This window comes from Hibiscus syriacus, unplaced genomic scaffold (genome assembly GCF_006381635.1).
Source record: "Hibiscus syriacus cultivar Baekdansim isolate YM2019G1 unplaced genomic scaffold, ASM638163v2 tig00010263_pilon, whole genome shotgun sequence".
Classification (NCBI taxonomy): Eukaryota; Viridiplantae; Streptophyta; class Magnoliopsida; order Malvales; family Malvaceae; genus Hibiscus; species Hibiscus syriacus.
The window spans coordinates 1,514,295-1,535,336 of NW_024062210.1; the positions used below are offsets into that span (position 1 = coordinate 1,514,295).

The window sequence follows — 21,042 nt, forward strand, 5'->3', positions numbered from 1 at the left end:
AAATCATTTTTATAAGCTAAATAAATCAATTTGTAATTGAATATAAATGCATAATTACTTATATATATATATATATATATTGAAAGTGTTACAAGTAGGGGTGTTCAAATAACCGAATTAATTCGTTTAACCGACCGAACCGAATTAGTTCGGTTAATTCGGTTCGGTTATCGAATTAATTCGATTGGTTAACGGTTAAGAAAATTTTTAGAATTCGGTTAACGGTTAATTCGGTTCGAATTCGGTTAATTAACCGAATTAACCGAAATTAAATTTTAAATATATTATATATAACATATGGGTTCAGCCCAAACCATTTAAAACCCAATTAATAATTTAAGATCTAATAACTTTTAAACCTAAATCAATATTAATTAATTAAAAAAATTATATAAAATTTTTATTTTATAATTATATATTATTTAAATTAATTGTAAACTGTTTTTTAATTAAAAAATATTATATATATTATAAATAACATATGGGCTAAGCCCAAACCATTTAAAACCCAATTAATAATTTAAGATCCAATAACTTTTAAACCTAAATCAATATTAATTAATTAAAAAATTTATCTGAAATTTTTATTTTATAATTATATATTATTTAAATTAATTATAAACTTTTTTAAATTAAAAAAAGTAATTTTTATATAAATTAGAAATTTTTTTAAAAAAATCGGTTAATTCGAAAATTAACCGAATTAACCGAAATTTATTCGGTTCGGTTAATATATTTGAAAAAAAGTTCGGTTCGGTTAACGGTTAAAGAAAAAAAAAGTTTGATTAATTCGGTTATGATTAATTCAGTTCGGTTTTAACCGAATGAACAGCCCTAGTTACAAGTACAATAATAAATTATAAAAATAAATAATTAAATTAATAATCAAAATATATTTGAATCTTAATTATAATAAATCTATTTATAATTTACATTTGAAAAAACTAAAATCAGCATAAAATTAAATTTAAATTCATATAAAATATTTACATATAATAAAATTTGCCCATGAAATCTTGAATTTTTTAAACCTCAATCATACTATTAAAGTGTGTATCTTTTAAAAGAAATCTTACTATTGAAGCCAAAATATCATTGCTTAAACTAATCAAATTTTAATTTGATTGGTTGATTAAAGCGAAAAGATTAGTATTGAAAATTATTAAAGTATTTTGAAAAATTATTGATTTTATATTGGTGATATCAAATAATTTAATTATCCGAATTATATTCTCAAATAATTTAATAAAATGATAGATGTAGACGTTATTGCTCAAACCTAAAACTTTTTTTCCTCAAGTATATGTGTTGTCATCATTTCTGTGTTATTTCTTTTTTTCCTCTGAGGCATGTGTTGTTGCTTTTCTCATTCGAGGCATCTTAATGGAATGGAATATTTGTGTATTTGTTTTTCTAATTAGTATTTAAAATGTACAGATTCATCCTCTCGTGGGTCACACTGTTTGGTTGACGGCATTTTGAATGGAAAAACTGTGAACTCTGAACAGTATGGATTTTGGAGCCTTCAAGGGTTGACAAATGTCGTTTCGGATGTTAAAATAATTTTTTATTTTTAATTAATAAAAAAAAAACGTAATATAGAGAAATAAGGGTCAAATCCTTAGGGACTTAGAAAATTACAATTTAATGTTTGAATGGTTCTAACCAGGCGAAAATAATAAAAAAGAGTTTGTAATATGAGATTAAAATGGTAAAAATAAATAAAAGCAATTTAAATAAAAATAAGAGTATGAAGATTGTGAATAAATACTGTAAAAGTAGCCTCAAGCTTCGCTTTGATTCAATTTCCTTTAGATCATCGAATAAGATTTTCTCTTCGGGATTCACGTCGGTTACTTTGTCTACAAGGGCTATCATTGTGACTCTATCTTGTATACCGAATACCCAAAGCAATCTTTGATTCCGACTTCGGTAATTGATTCTAACAACATCTATTGTTGTAGATCAAATACCGTTTAAGTTCGTGGCGACCAATTCAGATTGTTGTTTCTATAACCGTCAATTCCGATCTCAATTCTCGCAACAACCTCTTGACCAAAGTCAATTTTTGATTTTGAAAACTGTTTTGATTTTTGAAAAATAAGCGCAGAGATTGAGAAAGATATTCCGAAGATATTAAAGGACCGTTTCAATTCTCCCGTTGGAATTGAATCATCGCGACAGCTCTCGACTTATGAAAAATTTAGCTAAGCATGACAAAAGTCATACTTAGCATAAAAATAAAACTTGAAAATAAAGAAAATTAAAAAGAACTTGAAAAGGAAAAGAGAAAACTTTTATAAAAACTAAAGAGAAAAGAAGAATGTATTCCGAATGATGATTTTAGGCTTACCCCAAGTGGATATTTATAGCCTCTCAAAGCCTAAAGGATAAACAAAGAAAATAATAAAATAATACAAAAGATAATTGTTTTTAAATTTAAATTTAAACTTAAACTAGTCTCCTAATGCAACTCTGCTCGTCAATCTTCCAGAAGGCGTGCGGACGAAGTCTTCTAGAAACCGTCGCTGACTAGACCTTCTAGAAACTGCCACGTCAGACCGCGTCGTTCCCATGTCTCCAGCCGTGACCAAATAAAAAAAAAATACAGAATTCATTAGTTTTGTCACAAATTCTGGAAAGCAAGGACTTGTACAAAAACAAGTATAACACGACCAATTCAGCAACAATAATTCTACAAAATCGAAGAAATAACGAGCAAAGATTAACGATTTTAAACACTCATCAATGATATTTCTAGTATTTGGGCTTTTATCTGTTATATTTTCATTTATCAAATATTCAGAAATTTTCTCTCTACAGGATCTTCAATCACAAAAGTTGGTCCAAAAAGATTTTTTATGGTTAGGTTCTTCATGGACATGCAAGAGAAAAAGGAAACACTATCGGTCTTTCTGTAGGAGTGGTATAATAATTACAGTGAGTATAATTGTCTTTATCGACTCTCCCATTTGTGCTGCTTTGTCGTTTATGGTTTTGTGCATCTCAGAACTTGACAATCTTACCTACTTTTTTTGCCTTTTTTTGTCACTTTCTCCTAAAATCATTTCAGGTTCACGACTTTGTTTATGTTTTAGCTGAGGAGGATAAACTTGTTGCCTATTTGGAAGATTTGTATGAGAACTCTAGAGGCAGCAAGATGGTTGTGGTTCGATGGTTTCATAAAATCGATGAGGTTGACATTGGCTTGTGTCACAATTATAATTGCAGAGAAATTTTCTTTTCTCCTTGTCTTCAAGATCTCAGTATTGAATGCATTGATGGATTGGCTACAGTCCTTAATCCTCTGCATTTTAAGAAATTTTTGAACATGTCAAAGCATACTCTGCTGGAGTCATTTGTATGCTGTAAGCAATTTGAAAATGATGATATCAAGCCTTTTGATGTGACTCAACTGAAGGGGTACTGGAAACAAGATATACTTAGATATATGTATAGTCCTTATCCTTTGAATGATTGTGTGACTCGTCAGCACCATGCTGATGACTGGAAAACAGATTGGGATGTTGATGATAGTGTTGGGATCAGGCCCAGAAAGAGACATCGTCAATCAAAAGATGATGATGTTGTGCACTTACATATTAACGGCAGTAGCGAGTCAATGGATACATCACGTGCAGATCTGCAAGATCTTCAGAACAGTCAGAAAGGAAATGAGTCATTCAGTTTCCAGGTTGATTATGCTAAGCAATGTTCTCTGCATTTGATGGTAGGTTCCCAGGTTGAAGTGTCATCTCAAGATAGTGGTATGAGAGGGTTTTGGTTACGAGCTCGGATAATAAAAAATCACAAAAATAAGTTGAAGGTGCAATACCAAGACATCCAGGATGCAGTTGATGAAGCAAACAAATTAGAGGTATTCGATTTTTAATTTGCAGAACTGAAAGTATGCATTAATAATGGAACTCGTATTCATAGCCTTTTCTTTTGGAGTTGTTCAATGTTCATTCATGGTTTTATGTTATAGGAATGGGTTTTGGCATCCAAGGTTGCTGCTCCGGATGAAATGGGTGTTCGTATTTCTGGTCGGACAACCATTCGACCATCTTCACATTATGCTAAAGGCAGTGCTTCACGTATGGATGTTGGGTCTGTAGTTGACGTCTGGTGGCATGATGGGTGGTGGGAAGGCCTTGTTGTTCAGAAGGATTCAGAAGATAAATTTCGTGTTCATTTCCCAGGTATGTAACTGCCTTAAAATCTAGGTATATGTATATGCTTGATTTTTCATGGTCATGAATGGTGAAATATGTTAGGTTGTTTTTGATTTTTTATCTTTCAATTCTGACATTTATTACTTGCAGGAGAAAAGCGGGAATCAGTCTTTGACATTGGTGATATAAGGCAATCTCAGGAATGGATAGGAAATCGGTGAGTAGATATAAAGGAAAGGTGTGATCTTGTCGTACGGTGCTCAGAGTCGGAAAGCAAGATGCAAGCAACTCCGATCATTGCAACTTTGACAAAAACACCATTAGTGAGAGTAGTCCGAGTGGTAAGGACACAACTGATTGTAATGACTCACTTGCCAGATTGGGAAATGATAGAGCAAAAGATGCGAGTCTTGCGGAAACTGAATTGCAGTCGGAATCTCATTAAAAGCACTGCACAGCTAGTTTCTTCGGAATGTTTTTCGATCCCTGCATCCTTAAAAGTCGATAACGATAACTGCAAGTACATAGGTGATCTCTTATTCAGTTCTTCGGTAGTGCCGCCTCTAACAAGCTCGGTAATGACCAGGTGATTGTTGATTATTCTCATCGTTTTGTTCGAAGTTTTCATTTTGAGAAGTCCATGACATCCATCTCTTCCTCTATTTCCCTCTATGTAACGTTAACCTGTGCTGGGCTCTAACTTAAGAGCCTTGTAGATTTCAGATAATTACCTGGTAGATGTCTAACTTAGCAAGCCTGGTTTTATGTAGGAAGATTTCTGCTTGTTTTTGTATTCTGTTTATTTATTTTTTCTGGTAATAAAGGTTCTTCATTTTTGCTGTTGTCCCGTGATTCAACAGTGAGCTTTTTATAACACATTTTGCTTCAATACAATTTGTCTTTAAGGAGTGTGTATAATACATGTTATGTCATATTATTAACATTTTCTATTCTTGGGCCAATAAAAAAAATAAAAGTTTATCCTCAGATATAAATTTAATTATTTTTCTTTCTAATAAGGGCTACATCTCACTGGAAATTGCCAATTGGAATTAGACCAGTCATTTAATATTCTAATTTACCCAACTATCGGCATGATTCAAACCAAGTGAATTGGGGAAATTAATTGGGCATTTTGGGGGAACATCATCAATTTTGAAGAGTGTGTTATCTATTCAAAATCTTACATCTTCCGTCGTTCTGCAGGGGATGATATAATAAGACGAGAAAGATTGTAACATCCCAAAATACGAGTTAGTGACTAAAATTGTAAAGTTTCAGAATATGGTGATTAAAGTATAATAGTTTAATAGTTTAATGATTTGTTCAAAAATATTTCCTAAAAGTTTATAATAATTATCCAAAGAATTAAAGGGCAAAATGGTCATTAGACTTGAAAATTATAATTAAATGATATATATATGGATAAGGATGGGAGATTTTCCAGAAAAATCTCTTCTCTCTTTTCTTCTTCATTTCTCTTCTCCACGTGTGAAGCCAAGCAAAGGTGAGTTTTCTCTTGAGCTGATTATGTGCTGAAATTTAAGTTTAGTTTTGATTATTAGATGCTAAGTAAGATTAAGGAAGGATTAATTTGCTTTAAAACAACAAAGTGAAGAGTTTATGAGGATTTAAAGATTTGAAGTTTTTGAATGAAATATCAAAATAAAGTTTATATTGAGAATTGAAAGTTGAATTTGACTTGTCATCAAGTTAATTAAGGGATAGGAAGTGTTAGAATAGGAATTTGAACATGTTGCAAAACTAGTATAATTTTTGCAATTACATAGGAATGACTAGATTTGAAGTTAAAGAAGTGATTATGGAATAGAAATAAGTTTAAGTATGTGTATGAAAGTTAGGAATATTAATGGAAGTGAAGTATGAGGTATGGAGCTGAAATGAAGTGAATTTCGAGCTCAAAAATGTGATTCTGGGCAAGGGGAATCGGTACCCATTCAAGGGGAACCGATACCCCCTCAAACGAACATAGAATTCCATAATGCCAGAGGGGAACCGATACCCCCACAGGAGGGAACCGATTCCCCCCTAAATGAAAATATAGAATTTGACTCATTAAACCGGTTTAAGTTATTAACATCAAGTTTAAAGTTTAGGCTTCTGATAGTTGTTTTGAAATGATATATTTATGTAGATATTGAGCCTAAACAAGTTCCGGAATAATCAAAGGATTATAATCGAATCAAAGCAAAGCTAAGGTGAGTGCATATTAATTCATTTATGGTGCTAAATGGAAACAAGACTTGTGACAAGTCTATTTCCTATGTTTAATGCATGAATATATGATTATATGTATATGCATGACATAAATTGTATGTATGCATGATTATATGTGTTAACATGCTTTTGAATAAATGATATGAAAAGTGAGATAAACAAAGTATGGTTGATATAGGGTAATATAAGAATAGCTCATAAGGTTATATGCATAGGTAATATAAGTTATAAGATGAGAATATATAGGAATATCAAATAAGTTATGAGATAAGTTATGTGACATGATCTATATATATGAGTTTATGTGATATAAAAGTGTATAAGTGAAATAACATGATAGGTGATAAAACCGTAAGCCTATATGATTATGTGTTATATGTTACATGATATGACATGCAAGTTACATGAACAAATGAGAAATAGTATAAGTCATATGAAACGATCTACGTGAATACATGCACTTGTGATACAGGTGATATGATATGAGATATATGGTTACACATACCTGTGGTATGTGACAGAAGAGAAAGAACAAGTGATACGAAATGTATAAATAAATGCCCATAGTATATGATCTTATGTGAACAAGATATGATAAGTATGGTTATATGAATAAAGGTGATTGGGTGAGAAATGATAGAAATTATATGAAAACATGATATATGTGACCTGTGAATTATATGGAAATGATCTACGTGTAAGTGAACTACGTGACTATGTGATAATATGAAAAGAAGCTATGTGATACGTGATATGTGAAAGTGAATTACAAGTGTATGTGAATATTTGAAATGAAATAAATGATAATGCCCATGTTATGTGATATGAGAGCTAGGGGTATAGTTGGCATGCCAAGAGTCGAGGGTTTACCTATGTTCTACGGAACATATGGACAGTTTTACCTATGTCTTTCGAGACATATGGACAGTATACCTATGTTTTAAGGAACATATGGACAGTTTACCGAGGATCTTTATGACCTCTGGACAGTTACCGAGGATCTTTATGACCTCTGGATAGTTACCGGGGTCTGTGTGACCTCTGGATAGGTCCTTCGGGACATTTATATGAGCTGTGGTGACAGCATAGTGGTGCACAACCTCAATAGACTCACATATCTACAGTTCTCACAGGTGCACATGGGCTAATAAGAGATAACATGGAATGTAATGTATAAGATATATGTGATGTATATACTTATGGTGATATGTCATGTGTTGCTTGAATTATAATTATGTTGATAAAGATAATAATATACATGGGCAATGCAATTGGAAGACAAACGAAAAGTGAAAGTAATACAAGAAGATATGTTGCGTGTGTGTATGACATGATTATATATATTGTTATCATGCAATAGATACATGCATATTGAAATGTCATGATTCAATGGTATGAATGCACGTTCATGAATGTATTGTTATATGTTTAATTATTGTCTCACTAAGTCAACGACTTAGCGTGTGATTGTTTCACACGTAGGTTTCGAGAAGAATAAAGAGTAATGCGGAGCAAGACAGGTCAGTTCTCCTTACCAAATGTCAGATCAGAAAATGTATGTACTGTTTACAGAGTGTAGTTGGCATGTAGTCTAAAGATATAAATGGTATGAACTCTGATATCTGTTGTAAACGTTTTGAAATAATGTAAATGTTATCAAAGTTTTTTTAAATTACTCACTAATTTATACGAATAAATGTTTGAAAAGTCAATGTGACACTTCGGACTCGTATCCGGGTCGGATACGGGTTGGGGGTGTTACATTTAATGGTATCAGAGCTAAGGTTTAGCCGATTCTCGGCATAAACCGAAGTCCAAAGTGTAATAAAATATGTACATGCCAACATAGAGTGAAAAATTTCTGATCTGATAGGGTAAGGAGTGTGATGTCTTGTTGATAGAGTTAAATTGTTATGTGATATAAGATAAGTGAATACTGAGAATGAGTTATGAGATATATATATGTGTTTATATAATATGATAGATGATATGTGAACATATACAAATGACATACGTTATATGATATGAATTGGATGATCATATGCACACGTGATATGTAATAGAAGTAAGGATATGAGCACATGAATATATGAGAGCTTCCAAAGTGAAGCACAAGGCGATATGCCTGAGAGTAATAGCATTCACCTGCCCTGGCCAGGCAGGGAGAAGAGCGAAAACCTTAGGGAATATCTGTATAAGATTAGAGGATGATTCATGATGTTGAATGATATTCCGATGTGTTTTTAATTGTATACTTTGTTAACTCATAGAATGAATGGATCGAATAGAGTTAAGTGCACCCGAGTTCAAGGGTGAATTTGAGGAAGGTTCTGTTGTTACAGACCTTTGGGTATATGATATGAAGATAATGCTAGAAGATGTTCATTTCTCCATAGTGGAGAAATTAAATTGAGAAGTTTGTTATTATGTGGATAAGATGGAATATGGTGAACGAGTGTCACCATAAGGATGTTAAAAGATCAAGTGATGTGGTTATTGTTTGTAAAAGAGTTTGTATTCTAGATGGAAATAGTTAGCATTGGCTAACAAGAGTATGTGATGAAAATGTAATGGAATTATAATATATTGACAGGTTATGATAGCCAAATATGAAGAGGATTTGGATACAGTTGTATAGTTTGATCATTGTAAGGTGTTGTGGTGAAGAAGATAAAGATTTGTATGTTTGAAGGAAATACAAGTACAATAGATGATAAGAATGAGGTTCTGTACAAGTAAGGTTGATTATCAAAGTTATGAAAAGATAGAGTTTAGTTATGTTATAAGAAGATTTTGATAATGAAAGGATTAAAAATGATAAATGATTATAAGGAAGTGCAGATTATAAGTTTGATTAGAAGTAAGAAAAGTATTTAAGGTTATATGAAGAGATTATGTGTATCGTAATACAGACAAGGATGAAAGAATAAGTAAAAGTTTGGATTGCGGTGAATTAATTAGAAAATGAGGAAAAGAAATCAATTGATTGATTTTTTTTAAATTTTTGAGTGATAAGAATTGATGTTACTGTCTACAGGATAAGTAACATTATATGAATGAAATCAGAGTTATGAATTTTAAACAAAGGGATAGTATTGTGTATAAGAAAGAGTGTGGAGATGATAAGGATTTGTACTTTAGAATGAAAGAGTTAGCGTTGACTAACAAGATTTTGTGATGAAATTGTATTGGATATAGTTGTATATTTTGATTACGTAAATGTGATATAGTGAATGAAGTGAGGATTCGTATGGAAGTGTAAATGATAAGTTCGATATAGAAACACGAAAAGTGTGCAAGGTGATGTGAAAATATTGTCTGACTCCTTAAAGTATATGTTTTATCACAATTGAAGAAATTTAAAGTTGTGTTTTGGTCAAATGATGACGAAAGACAAGTTGGTATGGCTATAAGGTAATTAGAGAGTTATGAAGAAATATATGGATTTATGATATAGAGTGATGAGATGGATGTTACTGTCAACGTGATGAGTGACATTATATGGAATTGTAGAAAGGTCAAAGGAAAAATGCATAGTCGAATGAGAGAAAAGACAACAATGGATTGATATTACTGGTTATTGTTTATATGATAAGCAACAGAAGAGGAATGTATAAACGAAAAAGATAGTTGGAAAACTAAAGGATTGAAAAGTAAGTTTATGATAATGACAAGAATGAATAAGTCAGGGAAGCAACATAAGAACATTAGAAGATATGTTCTTATTAAGGGATGCAATGAAAATTCGAGGACGAATTTTCTTAAGGGGGGAAGATTTGTAACATCCCAAAATACGGGTTAGTGACCAAAATTGTAAAATTTCAGAATATGGTGATTAAAGTATAATAGTTTAATAGTTTAATGATTTGTTCAGAAATATTTCCTAAAAGTTTATAGTAATTTTCCAAAGAATTAAAGGGCAAAATGGTCATTAGACTTGAAAATTATAATTAAATGATATATATATGGATAAGGATGGGAGATTTTCCAGAAAAATCTCTTCTCTCTTTTCTTCTTCATTTCTCTTCTCCACGTGTGAAGCCAAGCAAAGGTGAGTTTTCTCTTGAGCTGATTATGTGCTGAAATTTAAGTTTAGTTTTGATTATTAGATGCTAAGTAAGATTAAGGAAGGATTAATTTGCTTTAAAACAACAAAGTGAAGAGTTTATGAGGATTTAAAGATTTGAAGTTTTTGAATGAAATATCAAAATAAAGTTTATATTGAGAATTGAAAGTTGAATTTGACTTGTCATCAAGTTAATTAAGGGATAGGAAGTGTTAGAATATGAATTTGAACATGTTGCAAAACTAGTATAATTTTTGAAATTACATAGGAATGACTAGATTTGAAGTTAAAGAAGTGATTATGGAATAGAAATAAGTTTAAGTATGTGTATGAAAGTTAGGAATATTAATGGAAGTGAAGTATGAGGTATGGAGCTGAAATGAAGTGAATTTCGAGCTCAAAAATGTGATTCTGGGCAAGGGGAATCGGTACCTATTCAAGGGGAACCGATACCCCCTCAAACGAACATAGAATTCCAGAATGCCAGAGGGGAACCGATACCCCCACAGGAGGGAACCGATTCCCCCCTAAATGAAAATATAGAATTTGATTCATTAAACCGGTTTAAGTTATTAACATCAAGTTTAAAGTTTAGGCTTCTGATAGTTGTTTTGAAATGATATATTTATGTAGATATTGAGCCTAAACAAGTTCCGGAATAATCAAAGGATTATAATCGAATCAAAGCAAAGCTAAGGTGAGTGCATATTAATTCATTTATGGTGCTAAATGGAAACAAGACTTGTGACAAGTCTATTTCCTATGTTTAATGCATGAATATATGATTATATGTATATGCATGACATAAATTGTATGTATGCATGATTATATGTGTTAACATGCTTTTGAATGAATGATATGAAAAGTGAGATAAACAAAGTATGGTTGATATAGGGTAATATAAGAATAGCTCATAAGGTTATATGCATAGGTAATATAAGTTATAAGATGAGAATATATAGGAATATCAAATAAGTTATGAGATAAGTTATGTGACATGATCTATATATATGAGTTTATGTGATATAAAAGTGTATAAGTGAAATAACATGATAGGTGATAAAACCGTAAGCCTATATGATTATGTGTTATATGTTACATGATATGACATGCAAGTTACATGAACAAATGAGAAATGGTATAAGTCATATGAAACGATCTACGTGAATACATGCACTTGTGATACAGGTGATATGATATGAGATATATGGTTACACATACCTGTGGTATGTGACAGAAGAGAAAGAACAAGTGATACGAAATGTATAAATAAATGCCCATAGTATATGATCTTATGTGAACAAGATATGATAAGTATGGTTATATGAATAAAGGTGATTGGGTGAGAAATGATAGAAATTATATGAAAACATGATATATGTGACCTGTGAATTATATGGAAATGATCTACGTGTAAGTGAACTACGTGACTATGTGATAATATGAAAAGAAGCTATGTGATACGTGATATGTGAAAGTGAATTACAAGTGTATGTGAATATTTGAAATGAAATAAATGATAATGCCCATGTTATGTGATATGAGAGCTAGGGGTATAGTTGGCATGCCAAGAGTCGAGGGTTTACCTATGTTCTACGGAACATATGGACAGTTTTACCTATGTCTTTCGAGACATATGGACAGTATATCTATGTTCTAAGGAATATATGGACAGTTTACCGAGGATCTTTATGACCTCTGGACAGTTACCGAGGATCTTTATGACCTCTGGATAGTTACCGGGGTCTGTGTGACCTCTGGATAGGTCCTTCGGGACATTTATATGAGCTGTGGTGACAGCATAGTGGTGCACAACCTCAATAGACTCACATATCTACAGTTCTCACAGGTGCACATGGGCTAATAAGAGATAACATGGAATGTAATGTATAAGATATATGTGATGTATATACTTATGGTGATATGTCATGTGTTGCTTGAATTATAATGATGTTGATAAAGATAATAATATACATGGGCAATGCAATTGGAAGACAAACAAAAAGTGAAAGTAATACAAGAAGATATGTTGCGTGTGTGTATGACATGATTATATATATTGTTATCATGCAATAGATACATGCATATTGAAATGTCACGATTCAATGGTATGAATGCACGTTCATGAATGTATTGTTATATGTTTAATTATTGCCTCACTAAGTCAACGACTTAGCGTGTGATTGTTTCACACGTAGGTTTCGAGAAGAATAAAGAGTAATGCGGAGCAAGACAGGTCAGTTCTCCTTACCAAATGTCAGATCAGAAAATGTATGTACTGTTTACAGAGTGTAGTTGGCATGTAGTCTAAAGATATAAATGGTATGAACTCTGATATCTGTTGTAAACGTTTTGAAATAATGTAAATGTTATCAAAGTTTTTTTAAATTACTCACTAATTTATACGAATAAATGTTTGAAAAGTCAATGTGACACTTCGGACTCGTATCCGGGTCGGATACGGGTTGGGGGTGTTACAAAGATAGTATGTAATTCAAGTTTTATTCAGTTCAAGTTCGATTAATAAGATGAGAAAGATCGTATGAAATTTTAAATTCGTATGTTTTCTAATCAAGTCGAACTCAATTTTAAACTTTTTCGAGTCGAGTGAAACTCAACAATATATAAATTCGATTTATTTCATTTACACCCTAAGTGTGATTATGACATGATATATTAAATGAACTCAAAGTTGGTCTCATATGTAATTTGGTTAAGACATAATTATTATAGATGACAAATTTTCAGTGAAAAATAAAAATGAAAAAAGAAAGGCGTGGGTCACACCTTGTGTGACTTGAAGGTATCTTTCAACTAGGCTTGAAAATGATCCCTTTTCGCCAATTCGCTGATTACCAGCTTAAGATGCTCTTTCTCCATCCTCGAAAGAATGGGGTTGTTCTTTAAATCGCTCAGTTTAAAAAGGAGGCAAGTGGTGCAGTGCTTTCAGTCTTGAGATCGAACTGGAACCACCTTTTTCTTCTGTATGAAGTCCTTCAGTAGGTAAAGAAGCTATGGTTCTGCTCAGTCAGGCGCATAAGAAAGTGTCCAGAAGAGTTGAATTCGACAACCCAAAGAGCTTTCTGCTTCCTGGAACCAGCCTTGCCTCTGTTGAATCCTTATCCATGCCTCTTGTTTGTGCTTTCATTCTCTCTGTGTCATTCTTTTTCCTCTTTGAGAGAACTGATCTTAACATGTTTTGGTGTGTTCTATTTCTATTTGCTGAAACTGCAGGTCCACGAAGTTGTTATTTCAGCAGATATTGGATGTGCAGATTGTCAAAAGAAAATTGCAGACATGATCTCGAGAATGAATGGTATGTTTTCTTCAGTATCTTAAAACTTCAGTTTCACAGTCTCTATTCTCTAATATGTTGTGGTGCCCTGTTTCATATCAACGTGCATAAAGCATAATGATAGTTGCTTACTTGATCTTTTCTTTAATGCAATAACCCAGACCCTAATGATATTGTTTCTTAGCAGATACGGATTCTGTTTTGGTAAATGTGTTGGAGAATAAGGTCACACTCACTTGCACATACCCCAAGTCGGCTTCATCCGAAGTTCCTGTTATTCACAGGAAGCCTGTCAGCACAATGTCCATCATCAAGAAGTTCATCAGATCTTCCCGGCGATGATTCCAAAATGCAACGGAATTCTTCGTGTTATGAATATTCTTGTTGATATACTTTATTGTTGTAAGATGATTTTGTTCCTAGTTTTTCTGTTTGTCATATCTAACTTGTTCATAGAAACGCAGAGCATTGTTGGATGTATTTGAAGTTATCACCCAAGTTCTTGATCTTTGCTATATATTTTCTTCAAAGTATAAGTATTATTTTTCTTGTCTTTCAGGTAAGCTATAACCAAAGGTAACTGATGCTTAAATTTAATGCAAAAAGGAACCTTTTTGAAATAAGAAAAGGATACTTCAGAATCCTGTACAGGTTAACACAGGATTAGAGAATCAAATTTCATCCCTTTAATTCCACTAGTTTCTGCAACCAAAAACCAGATTTTCCAGTCATTGATCTTAATTTTCTTTAATCAGTTCTAAGTCTTCATGTCAGGAAGGGCAAGTTTAAATTTTAAACTTATATTAAGGATTAGCTCATACTAATTACCAAATTAATATATTTAGAGAGAGTTAACACTGATGATTCTTCGTTTCTTTCTTCTTCTCAATTTGCATGTTAGCAGCTCTGTTGCATGGTGATGAGAGTTAACATAGACTGCCATGGATGTTTCAGGAAACTAAGAAGAACCCTTCTTAATATGAAAGGTAAATTCTCCACTAACAGACATAAAATTTCTGGGTCGTTTTTCTGTCATAAGTTTGAACAATCTTTGTCTGGTTTCCGACGTTGAAGAAATAGAGACATATGCGATAGAGAAGGAGCAATGCAAGATAAGCGTATGTGGGAGGTTTAGACCGTCGGATGTGGCGATAAAGGTAAGGAAGAAGATGAATCGGAGAGTGGAGATACTGGAAATCAATGAGATTAACGGTGGACAAACAGAGCAAATCACCACTGGCCAGTGATTGGTGTGCTCGAGTTTTCTTTCAGCTGACGAAACCGTCCCTTAGTCCATTATTAGACCTTGAAAAGCTTTGATTGAATGGAAGAATGTGCAGAAAATTATGATACCATGGGGGGCAACTAGAAATATGTAAATGATTATGGACATTGAAATTTGTATGTAGAATGTCCCAAATTCCTTAATTTGTAGGCATGATACTAAAATAGACCCTTATATTTGATTGAATAGTGATGACTTGATAAATTTTATACGTTTAAAGTGATAATGTAACATATGTCATTTGTATATACGTGATGATATGATATATAATAACGTGTTCAAAGCGATGACGTAACAATGACACATGTACATAAGTCACAACAGAACATATAAGTCACAACAGAACATATGTCGTATATAAAGTGATGACATGACATGTCTTTGGACATACATGACTTATCACGTTAGCGATAAACAATAACTATTAAATAATTAATGGTTTTCATCTAATTACAAATCATTTTATTTCACAATAAAACGTTGAAGATTAGTATTTAATAAAAATAAAGATTAAATTCATTATTTTGTAAAATATTGGAGTTGAGTTTGAATATTATGCCTAAAACTTATTGGTTCGGCAAACCTTCCCTCTAATTTAGGAAGCAAAAGAGATTGGGTGAATAATGCTTTTTCCAACTTTTTCATGATGTCTCTTTTTCACCCACTAATGGCATTTTGTTTTGCAATGATTAATTGCACATGGAAAAGTTTGATATAAATCATACAGTATAATTGGAGGATTTTAATTTAGATTGGATTTTATAGAAACTTATTATAAGGATAATCTTCTCAGCCTAGTTTGTATTGTAAACGTCAGGGTTTAAATCTCTGACATTGTTTAAAGAATTTAGTATTTCACAACACTAAATTAACTGATTATTGACTATTTTTATATTAATGGTGATTATGTATATCTTTCATCAGTAACAATAATCTTCATTTTATATATTATTTTTCGAGTTATTTAGTTGTGTTTTAATCCTTTTCTTATATAGTCTTGTTTTATTCCTTAATAATTTGTGCACTTTAATAGTTTTGAGAGAAATGGCCGATTAATATGATTAATCTACTCTAGTTTTTGTAGGCTCATATTATAAATGTATTGGATTTCTTATTTATTCAATAAAATTACAACTACTATTAATTAAAAAATATGTAAAATTAAATTAATTAATGTAAATGGATGATTTTGACTTCACAACTGTTCCCAAAGCATTACTATCGATGGACTAGGGCCGATTGCCATCCCCAGGCTGTAGTAGCAGAGCCCACAAGGGAAACAAGCCTAGTGTCTGTTCGAACAAATGCCTCACCCAATTGAAACAAAAAAAGCCCAATATTAAAAGAGCTTTAGCAATAAACAAAAGAGTAGCCTGGTATCTTTATCTTCCTTCGTTCCTTTTTCTCCTCGTTGGCTCTTTCCTCCATCGTTGATATATAGTCTACGATTAAGTGATTGTCTATTTCTCTGTTTATATGTCAGTTTCTGAATCAATATGGCCTCCAAAGTACTACTCTTTAAAACATATTTTAAGTATGTCCGTGAATGCTTTGTTGAAGCTGATCCGGTTGCATTATAACGCTTCTACTTGTTTTAATTATTACGAGTTTTATTTTCATTTTCTAAACTTCTGGGATCATGCAGAATTGTTGCGCAGTGAAGAAAGTGGTGAAAAGGGGTGGCCAACATGGCGAACAGTGGGGCAAAGCAGCCTCTTTTGGTCAGCTTAAGGGCAAACGAAGTCGATGGAAAGTTATGAGAGAAAAAAAAAATCAAGAAATCTTGGGTTGAATTGATGGATTTTGTTAGTAAAACATTGGAAATGTGATGTTCGGATCACAAGATAGTTATATTCGTATTGAAAATGAGATAACATTGTGAAGGAAGAAAAATATATATCGATAATAATTATCAATAAATAGTCAACGTTTTAAAATAAGAAGATTTTTTATTATAAAATAAAATGTTGAGAGTTGAAATATTTAAAAAAAAAGGATTAACGTAAACTGTTACGGGAAAAATGCTAAAAGAAAACATTTTTTTGATATTATGTCATGTATGCGTGGGTGTGACATGACCAACTTACACATAGAGTAAGACTTTTAGTTTTATACAATTTTAGGATAATTGGATGAGTGGAATAGATGACTGAGATCATGGTTTTCAGAACCGGATCGTTTAGCGAACCGATCATGCTACCGATTCACTGGTTCAACCGGTCGAATCGGTCCGACCGGTCGAAAGAACTGGACGACGTCATAATTATTTAAAAAATTAAATAAAAATACCAAAAATATTTAATAAAAAATAATTTTTTATATCACAAGTCATATTCAAAGCAATTCATAACATATATAAGTTAAAAACCATAAAATCAAGTAAAACAAAATGATTCAAATTAACTACAACATAATATTTAAGGTAAAACATATTAAATAATAAATATAATTATATAACTATAATAAAAAAATAAATTTGGGGTTAAAAAATCATAACAAAATTATATAACTATTCTTTCACTTCAATCAAGCTCAAATTTTAGGCTTCAATCGAGCTTCTAATTTTTTTTTGAGTTCAAGCCTTTTTGAGTTCAAGTTTCAATATTATATTTCGAGTTTGAGTTGAACTTGATAATTTTTAGCTTGTGAGTTTGAGTTGAGTTGAGCTTACTTTTAAAGTTTTCAAGTTCGAGTCGAGCTCAGCAATACTCGAGTTCGATTTGGCTCGTTTAACAAACGACGTTGTTTGGTTTAATTTAAAAAAAAAAACCAAAAAACCCGGTTTTTCCTGGGTTTTCCCGGTTTTTACCGGTTTTCAGCCGGTCCGGTTCGAACGGTTCAACGGTTCTGGCCGGTTCACTAATAACGGTTCAACCGGTTTAGATTGAACCGGACTAAGCAACGGTTCCCGGTTGAACCGGCCGGTCCGGTTTTCAAAACAGAGCTGAGATGACGTAGGAAATGAGAAGATATTCGGTGGAAAAAATAAAAAAAAGATAATCTAATCCGTCTATTTTCACTCATCTAAGAATCCACTTACGCCTAGTGTAAAACTAAAAGTTTTACACCCTTTTAAGATTGTTAGATAAAAGGAAACCAAAGGCTGAGATTAACTCATATTCCCCCGATGAATATATTCTCATTTCTTACTGTTAATGTCTGATTTCTCTCATCTAACGATCCTAAAACAATATAAAACTAAAAAGTTATACACTATATAATTGGATCCTAGCCTATATATATAAGACATGATCCATTTACACTGGTAAAACTTTTTAATCTTACATCTTTTTAGGATTGTTATATGAGTAATAATAGACGACTGAAATTAACATTAATATATGAGAAGAAATTCAGTGAAAAAAAAAACAAAAACAAAAAGATAACTCCATTATTTTATTATTCTATATCCATTCATACAATTATCCTAAAATTATAAAAACTAAAAATTCTACGCTGATATACACGTAAATCCTAAGTTATATATATGGACTGAAATGACTAAATAATCCAATTATATGGTAAGTTGATAACAAACTTTATTATGATGCACCTAACACATTACCTCAGATATGGTAACAATAAATATTAATATCCTGTACAGATATGTTTATTCTGTCATATTCCTTGCTTCTAAAAAAACTCCTTTTTACCATAACCAACGATGATAAATTTGATCTTATTGTATCACATGGGTCATGGCACCAACTAGCCGTCCTTAACGGTGGTTGTGGGACATGCGACGAGCCGGTGTTAGGCCGAGGGTTGAGTGAGGACCGCCAAGTGCAAGTCATTGTCCAAAAGTTTTGAAATCTCTCTCATTTAAGAAGTTTTATGATACATTCAAGCTTACCTTGTTTTCCTTCTCAGAAAAATGAAAGAAACATAACATGAAACAGGGCTAGAGAGAGTAAAGAAAGGCAGCTTCAAACTCTACCAACAACTGCTTTTCAATCTAGCATTCGGTACTCACGTTGATCAAGCACCATTGAATCTTGTTTTCGTAGTTTGATATTCTTTTGTTGCAGAAATGGCAGAGAGGTCTTTTATGTGGGGTAGAGAGAGTAAAGAAAGGCTGCTTCAAACTAAAGGGATTTCGGAATTAAGGTTCGGCAATCGAAATGCCGCCGAGGATCGATTTAGATGCCGGTGTTTACGATCATGTCTCGATCCCATTGATAAATTCTGGAAGAGCGTGCGAGATGTCTCGGCTAAACTATATAAGATGGGGCGATCAGATCCTCGTAAGGTCGTTTTCGCCATGAAAATGGGGCTTTCGTTAACGTCTGCATCGCTGCTTATGCTTTTCAAAGAGCCTCTACAGGGTGCTAGTCAATATTCTATCTGGGCCATTCTCACCGTCGTCGTCGTTTTCGAATTCAGCGTAGGTACATACATGGTACATATATAGATGTATATATATATATGATTCAACATTCATTTGCACACTACCACCATTTGGTTTATATGTAATATATCTGAATGTAGGTGCAACACTTAACAAAGGGTTCAATCGAGCTATCGGGACTTTCTCTGCCGGAGCTATGGCTTTAGGAATCGCAGAACTATCGATAATGTTCGGAAAGTACGAAGAAGTTATCATTTTGATAAGCATTTTCATAGCAGGTTGGGAGTTCTATCAGTTTAATAAAAATATTTACTGTCACAAGATCATTCAACGTTGTAACTCATGAGCTTTCATTCTGCTTTAGGATTTGTTACAAGCTATTGCAAATTGTACCCTCCGATGAAGCCGTACGAATACGGTTTCCGGGTATTCTTGTTGACGTTTTGTATCGTACTGATATCCGGAAACAATTCGAGAACCTTCTACATCACCGCTCTTTACCGTCTGTTGCTCATCTTCCTTGGGGCGGGCATGTGTTTGGTGATAAACATATGTATTTACCCCATATGGTCAGGAGAGGATTTGCACAAATTGGTGGTTAAAAATTTCAAGAATGTTGCTTCTTCCCTGGAAGGTTAGCTTTCGCTTTTCGAGAACTGCTTGGACCAGTTTTTTTGATAGAAATATAATATCGGAGTTTCGTTTTGTAGGGTGTGTTGATGGGTATCTGCAATGTGTTGAATATGAGAGGGTCCCTTCCAAGATTCTTACATACCAAGCATCTGATGATCCATTGTATAGTTCCTATAGATCAGTTGTGCAATCTTCAAGCCAAGAGGATACTCTGCTAGATTTTGCCTTATGGGAGCCTCCACATGGTCCTTATAAGTCATTCAGCTATCCATGGAGGAACTATGTCAAAGTGAGTGGTGCATTGAGACATTGTGCATTCATGGTCATGGCAATGCATGGATGTATACTTTCAGAAATTCAGGCACCAGCAGATAAGCGATTTACATTCGCTCTCGAGCTTCATAGGGTCAGCAATGCCGGGGCTAGAGTGCTGCGTGAGCTCGTAGAGAAAGTCGAGAAGATGGAAAAGTTAGTCCCCGGAGACATACTGAAGGAAGTTCACGAGGCGGTGGAGGAATTGCAGACGAAGATAGATGAGAAATCGTACCTTCTAGTCAATTCGGAGAGCTGGGCGACCCCGCCAACACGGCAGCACAAGGAGTTGAAAGGATCCGCGAGCATGGTCGAGGGCAAAGATGATGAACGGCATAAAGTGATCAAATCCATGAGCGACATGTGGGAAGTTCAGCACTCGATGGAGTCTCGCGCCACCCCGGATTTAACGACGACTGGGAGTGGTCTCGACAAACCTTCATGGCCTCGCCTCCCGTTCAACTCCGATGCAATCCTGCACCGCCAGGAATCCAAAATATATGAAAGTGCTAGCAGTCTATCATTGGCAACCTTCGCATCGCTATTAATCGAGTTCGTTGCAAGGCTACAGAATCTCGTGGATGCATTTCAAGAGCTTAGTGAGAAAGCAAATTTCACGGACAAAGCAGTTCAAGATGGGGCGACTGGATTCTGGAACAGATTAACAAGTTGCTTTCGGTAACAGAACTA

At 33.2% G+C, this 21,042-nt stretch overlaps 4 protein-coding genes across 5 annotated transcripts; all 4 read left to right on the forward strand.

Moving 5' to 3' along the window:
* Window positions 1–1,320: 1,320 nt before the first annotated feature.
* LOC120203792 lies at window positions 1,321–4,424 on the forward strand. The gene is made up of 5 exons (XM_039203968.1): window positions 1,321–1,532; window positions 2,826–2,940; window positions 3,074–3,877; window positions 3,989–4,202; window positions 4,326–4,424. Exons 1-5 carry the CDS (start codon window positions 1,510–1,512, stop codon window positions 4,394–4,396), a joined length of 1,227 nt encoding a protein of 408 aa, XP_039059899.1. The 5' UTR covers window positions 1,321–1,509; the 3' UTR covers window positions 4,397–4,424.
* An 8,927-nt stretch (window positions 4,425–13,351) lies between these two features.
* On the forward strand, window positions 13,352–14,254 carry LOC120203794. 2 transcript variants are annotated; one of them, XM_039203971.1, is made up of 3 exons: window positions 13,352–13,613; window positions 13,714–13,795; window positions 13,959–14,254. In XM_039203971.1, the coding sequence occupies exons 1-3, from the start codon at window positions 13,494–13,496 to the stop codon at window positions 14,114–14,116; spliced, it is 360 nt and encodes a 119-aa protein (XP_039059902.1). In that variant the 5' UTR covers window positions 13,352–13,493; the 3' UTR covers window positions 14,117–14,254. The 2 variants fall into 2 exon arrangements, with proteins under 2 accessions (XP_039059902.1, XP_039059903.1); XM_039203972.1 differs by having other exon boundaries at window positions 13,354–13,613; window positions 13,962–14,254.
* Window positions 14,255–14,495: 241 nt separating this feature from the next.
* LOC120203795 (heavy metal-associated isoprenylated plant protein 25-like) lies at window positions 14,496–15,161 on the forward strand. Its single transcript, XM_039203973.1, has 3 exons — window positions 14,496–14,553; window positions 14,679–14,760; window positions 14,849–15,161. The coding sequence occupies exons 1-3, from the start codon at window positions 14,542–14,544 to the stop codon at window positions 15,019–15,021; spliced, it is 267 nt and encodes an 88-aa protein (XP_039059904.1). The 5' UTR covers window positions 14,496–14,541; the 3' UTR covers window positions 15,022–15,161.
* Window positions 15,162–19,089: 3,928 nt separating this feature from the next.
* On the forward strand, window positions 19,090–21,042 carry LOC120203793 (aluminum-activated malate transporter 4-like). Its single transcript, XM_039203969.1, has 4 exons — window positions 19,090–19,447; window positions 19,548–19,685; window positions 19,772–20,041; window positions 20,118–21,042. Exons 1-4 carry the CDS (start codon window positions 19,090–19,092, stop codon window positions 21,032–21,034), a joined length of 1,683 nt encoding a protein of 560 aa, XP_039059900.1. The 3' UTR covers window positions 21,035–21,042.

Excerpts from the sequence above, each read along its gene's own strand:
- LOC120203792 (XM_039203968.1), top strand. The coding sequence starts at position 1,510 with ATGGATTTTGGAGCCTTCAAGGG. Across the intron at positions 1,533-2,825 it reads GATTTTGGAGCCTTCAAGGG|TCTTCAATCACAAAAGTTGG; the intron begins TTGACAAATGTC and ends CTCTCTACAGGA. Across the intron at positions 3,878-3,988 it reads ATGAAGCAAACAAATTAGAG|GAATGGGTTTTGGCATCCAA; the intron begins GTATTCGATTTT and ends TTTATGTTATAG.
- LOC120203794 (XM_039203971.1), top strand. The coding sequence starts at position 13,494 with ATGGTTCTGCTCAGTCAGGCGCATAAGAAAGTGTCCAGAAGAGTTGAA. Across the intron at positions 13,614-13,713 it reads AATCCTTATCCATGCCTCTT|GTCCACGAAGTTGTTATTTC; the intron begins GTTTGTGCTTTC and ends CTGAAACTGCAG. Across the intron at positions 13,796-13,958 it reads CATGATCTCGAGAATGAATG|CAGATACGGATTCTGTTTTG; the intron begins GTATGTTTTCTT and ends ATTGTTTCTTAG.
- LOC120203795 (XM_039203973.1), top strand. Across the intron at positions 14,761-14,848 it reads AACCCTTCTTAATATGAAAG|AAATAGAGACATATGCGATA; the intron begins GTAAATTCTCCA and ends CCGACGTTGAAG.
- LOC120203793 (XM_039203969.1), top strand. The coding sequence starts at position 19,090 with ATGGCAGAGAGGTCTTTTATGTGGGGTAGAGAGAGTAAAGAAAGGCTG. Across the intron at positions 19,686-19,771 it reads GATAAGCATTTTCATAGCAG|GATTTGTTACAAGCTATTGC; the intron begins GTTGGGAGTTCT and ends ATTCTGCTTTAG. Across the intron at positions 20,042-20,117 it reads TGTTGCTTCTTCCCTGGAAG|GGTGTGTTGATGGGTATCTG; the intron begins GTTAGCTTTCGC and ends TTCGTTTTGTAG.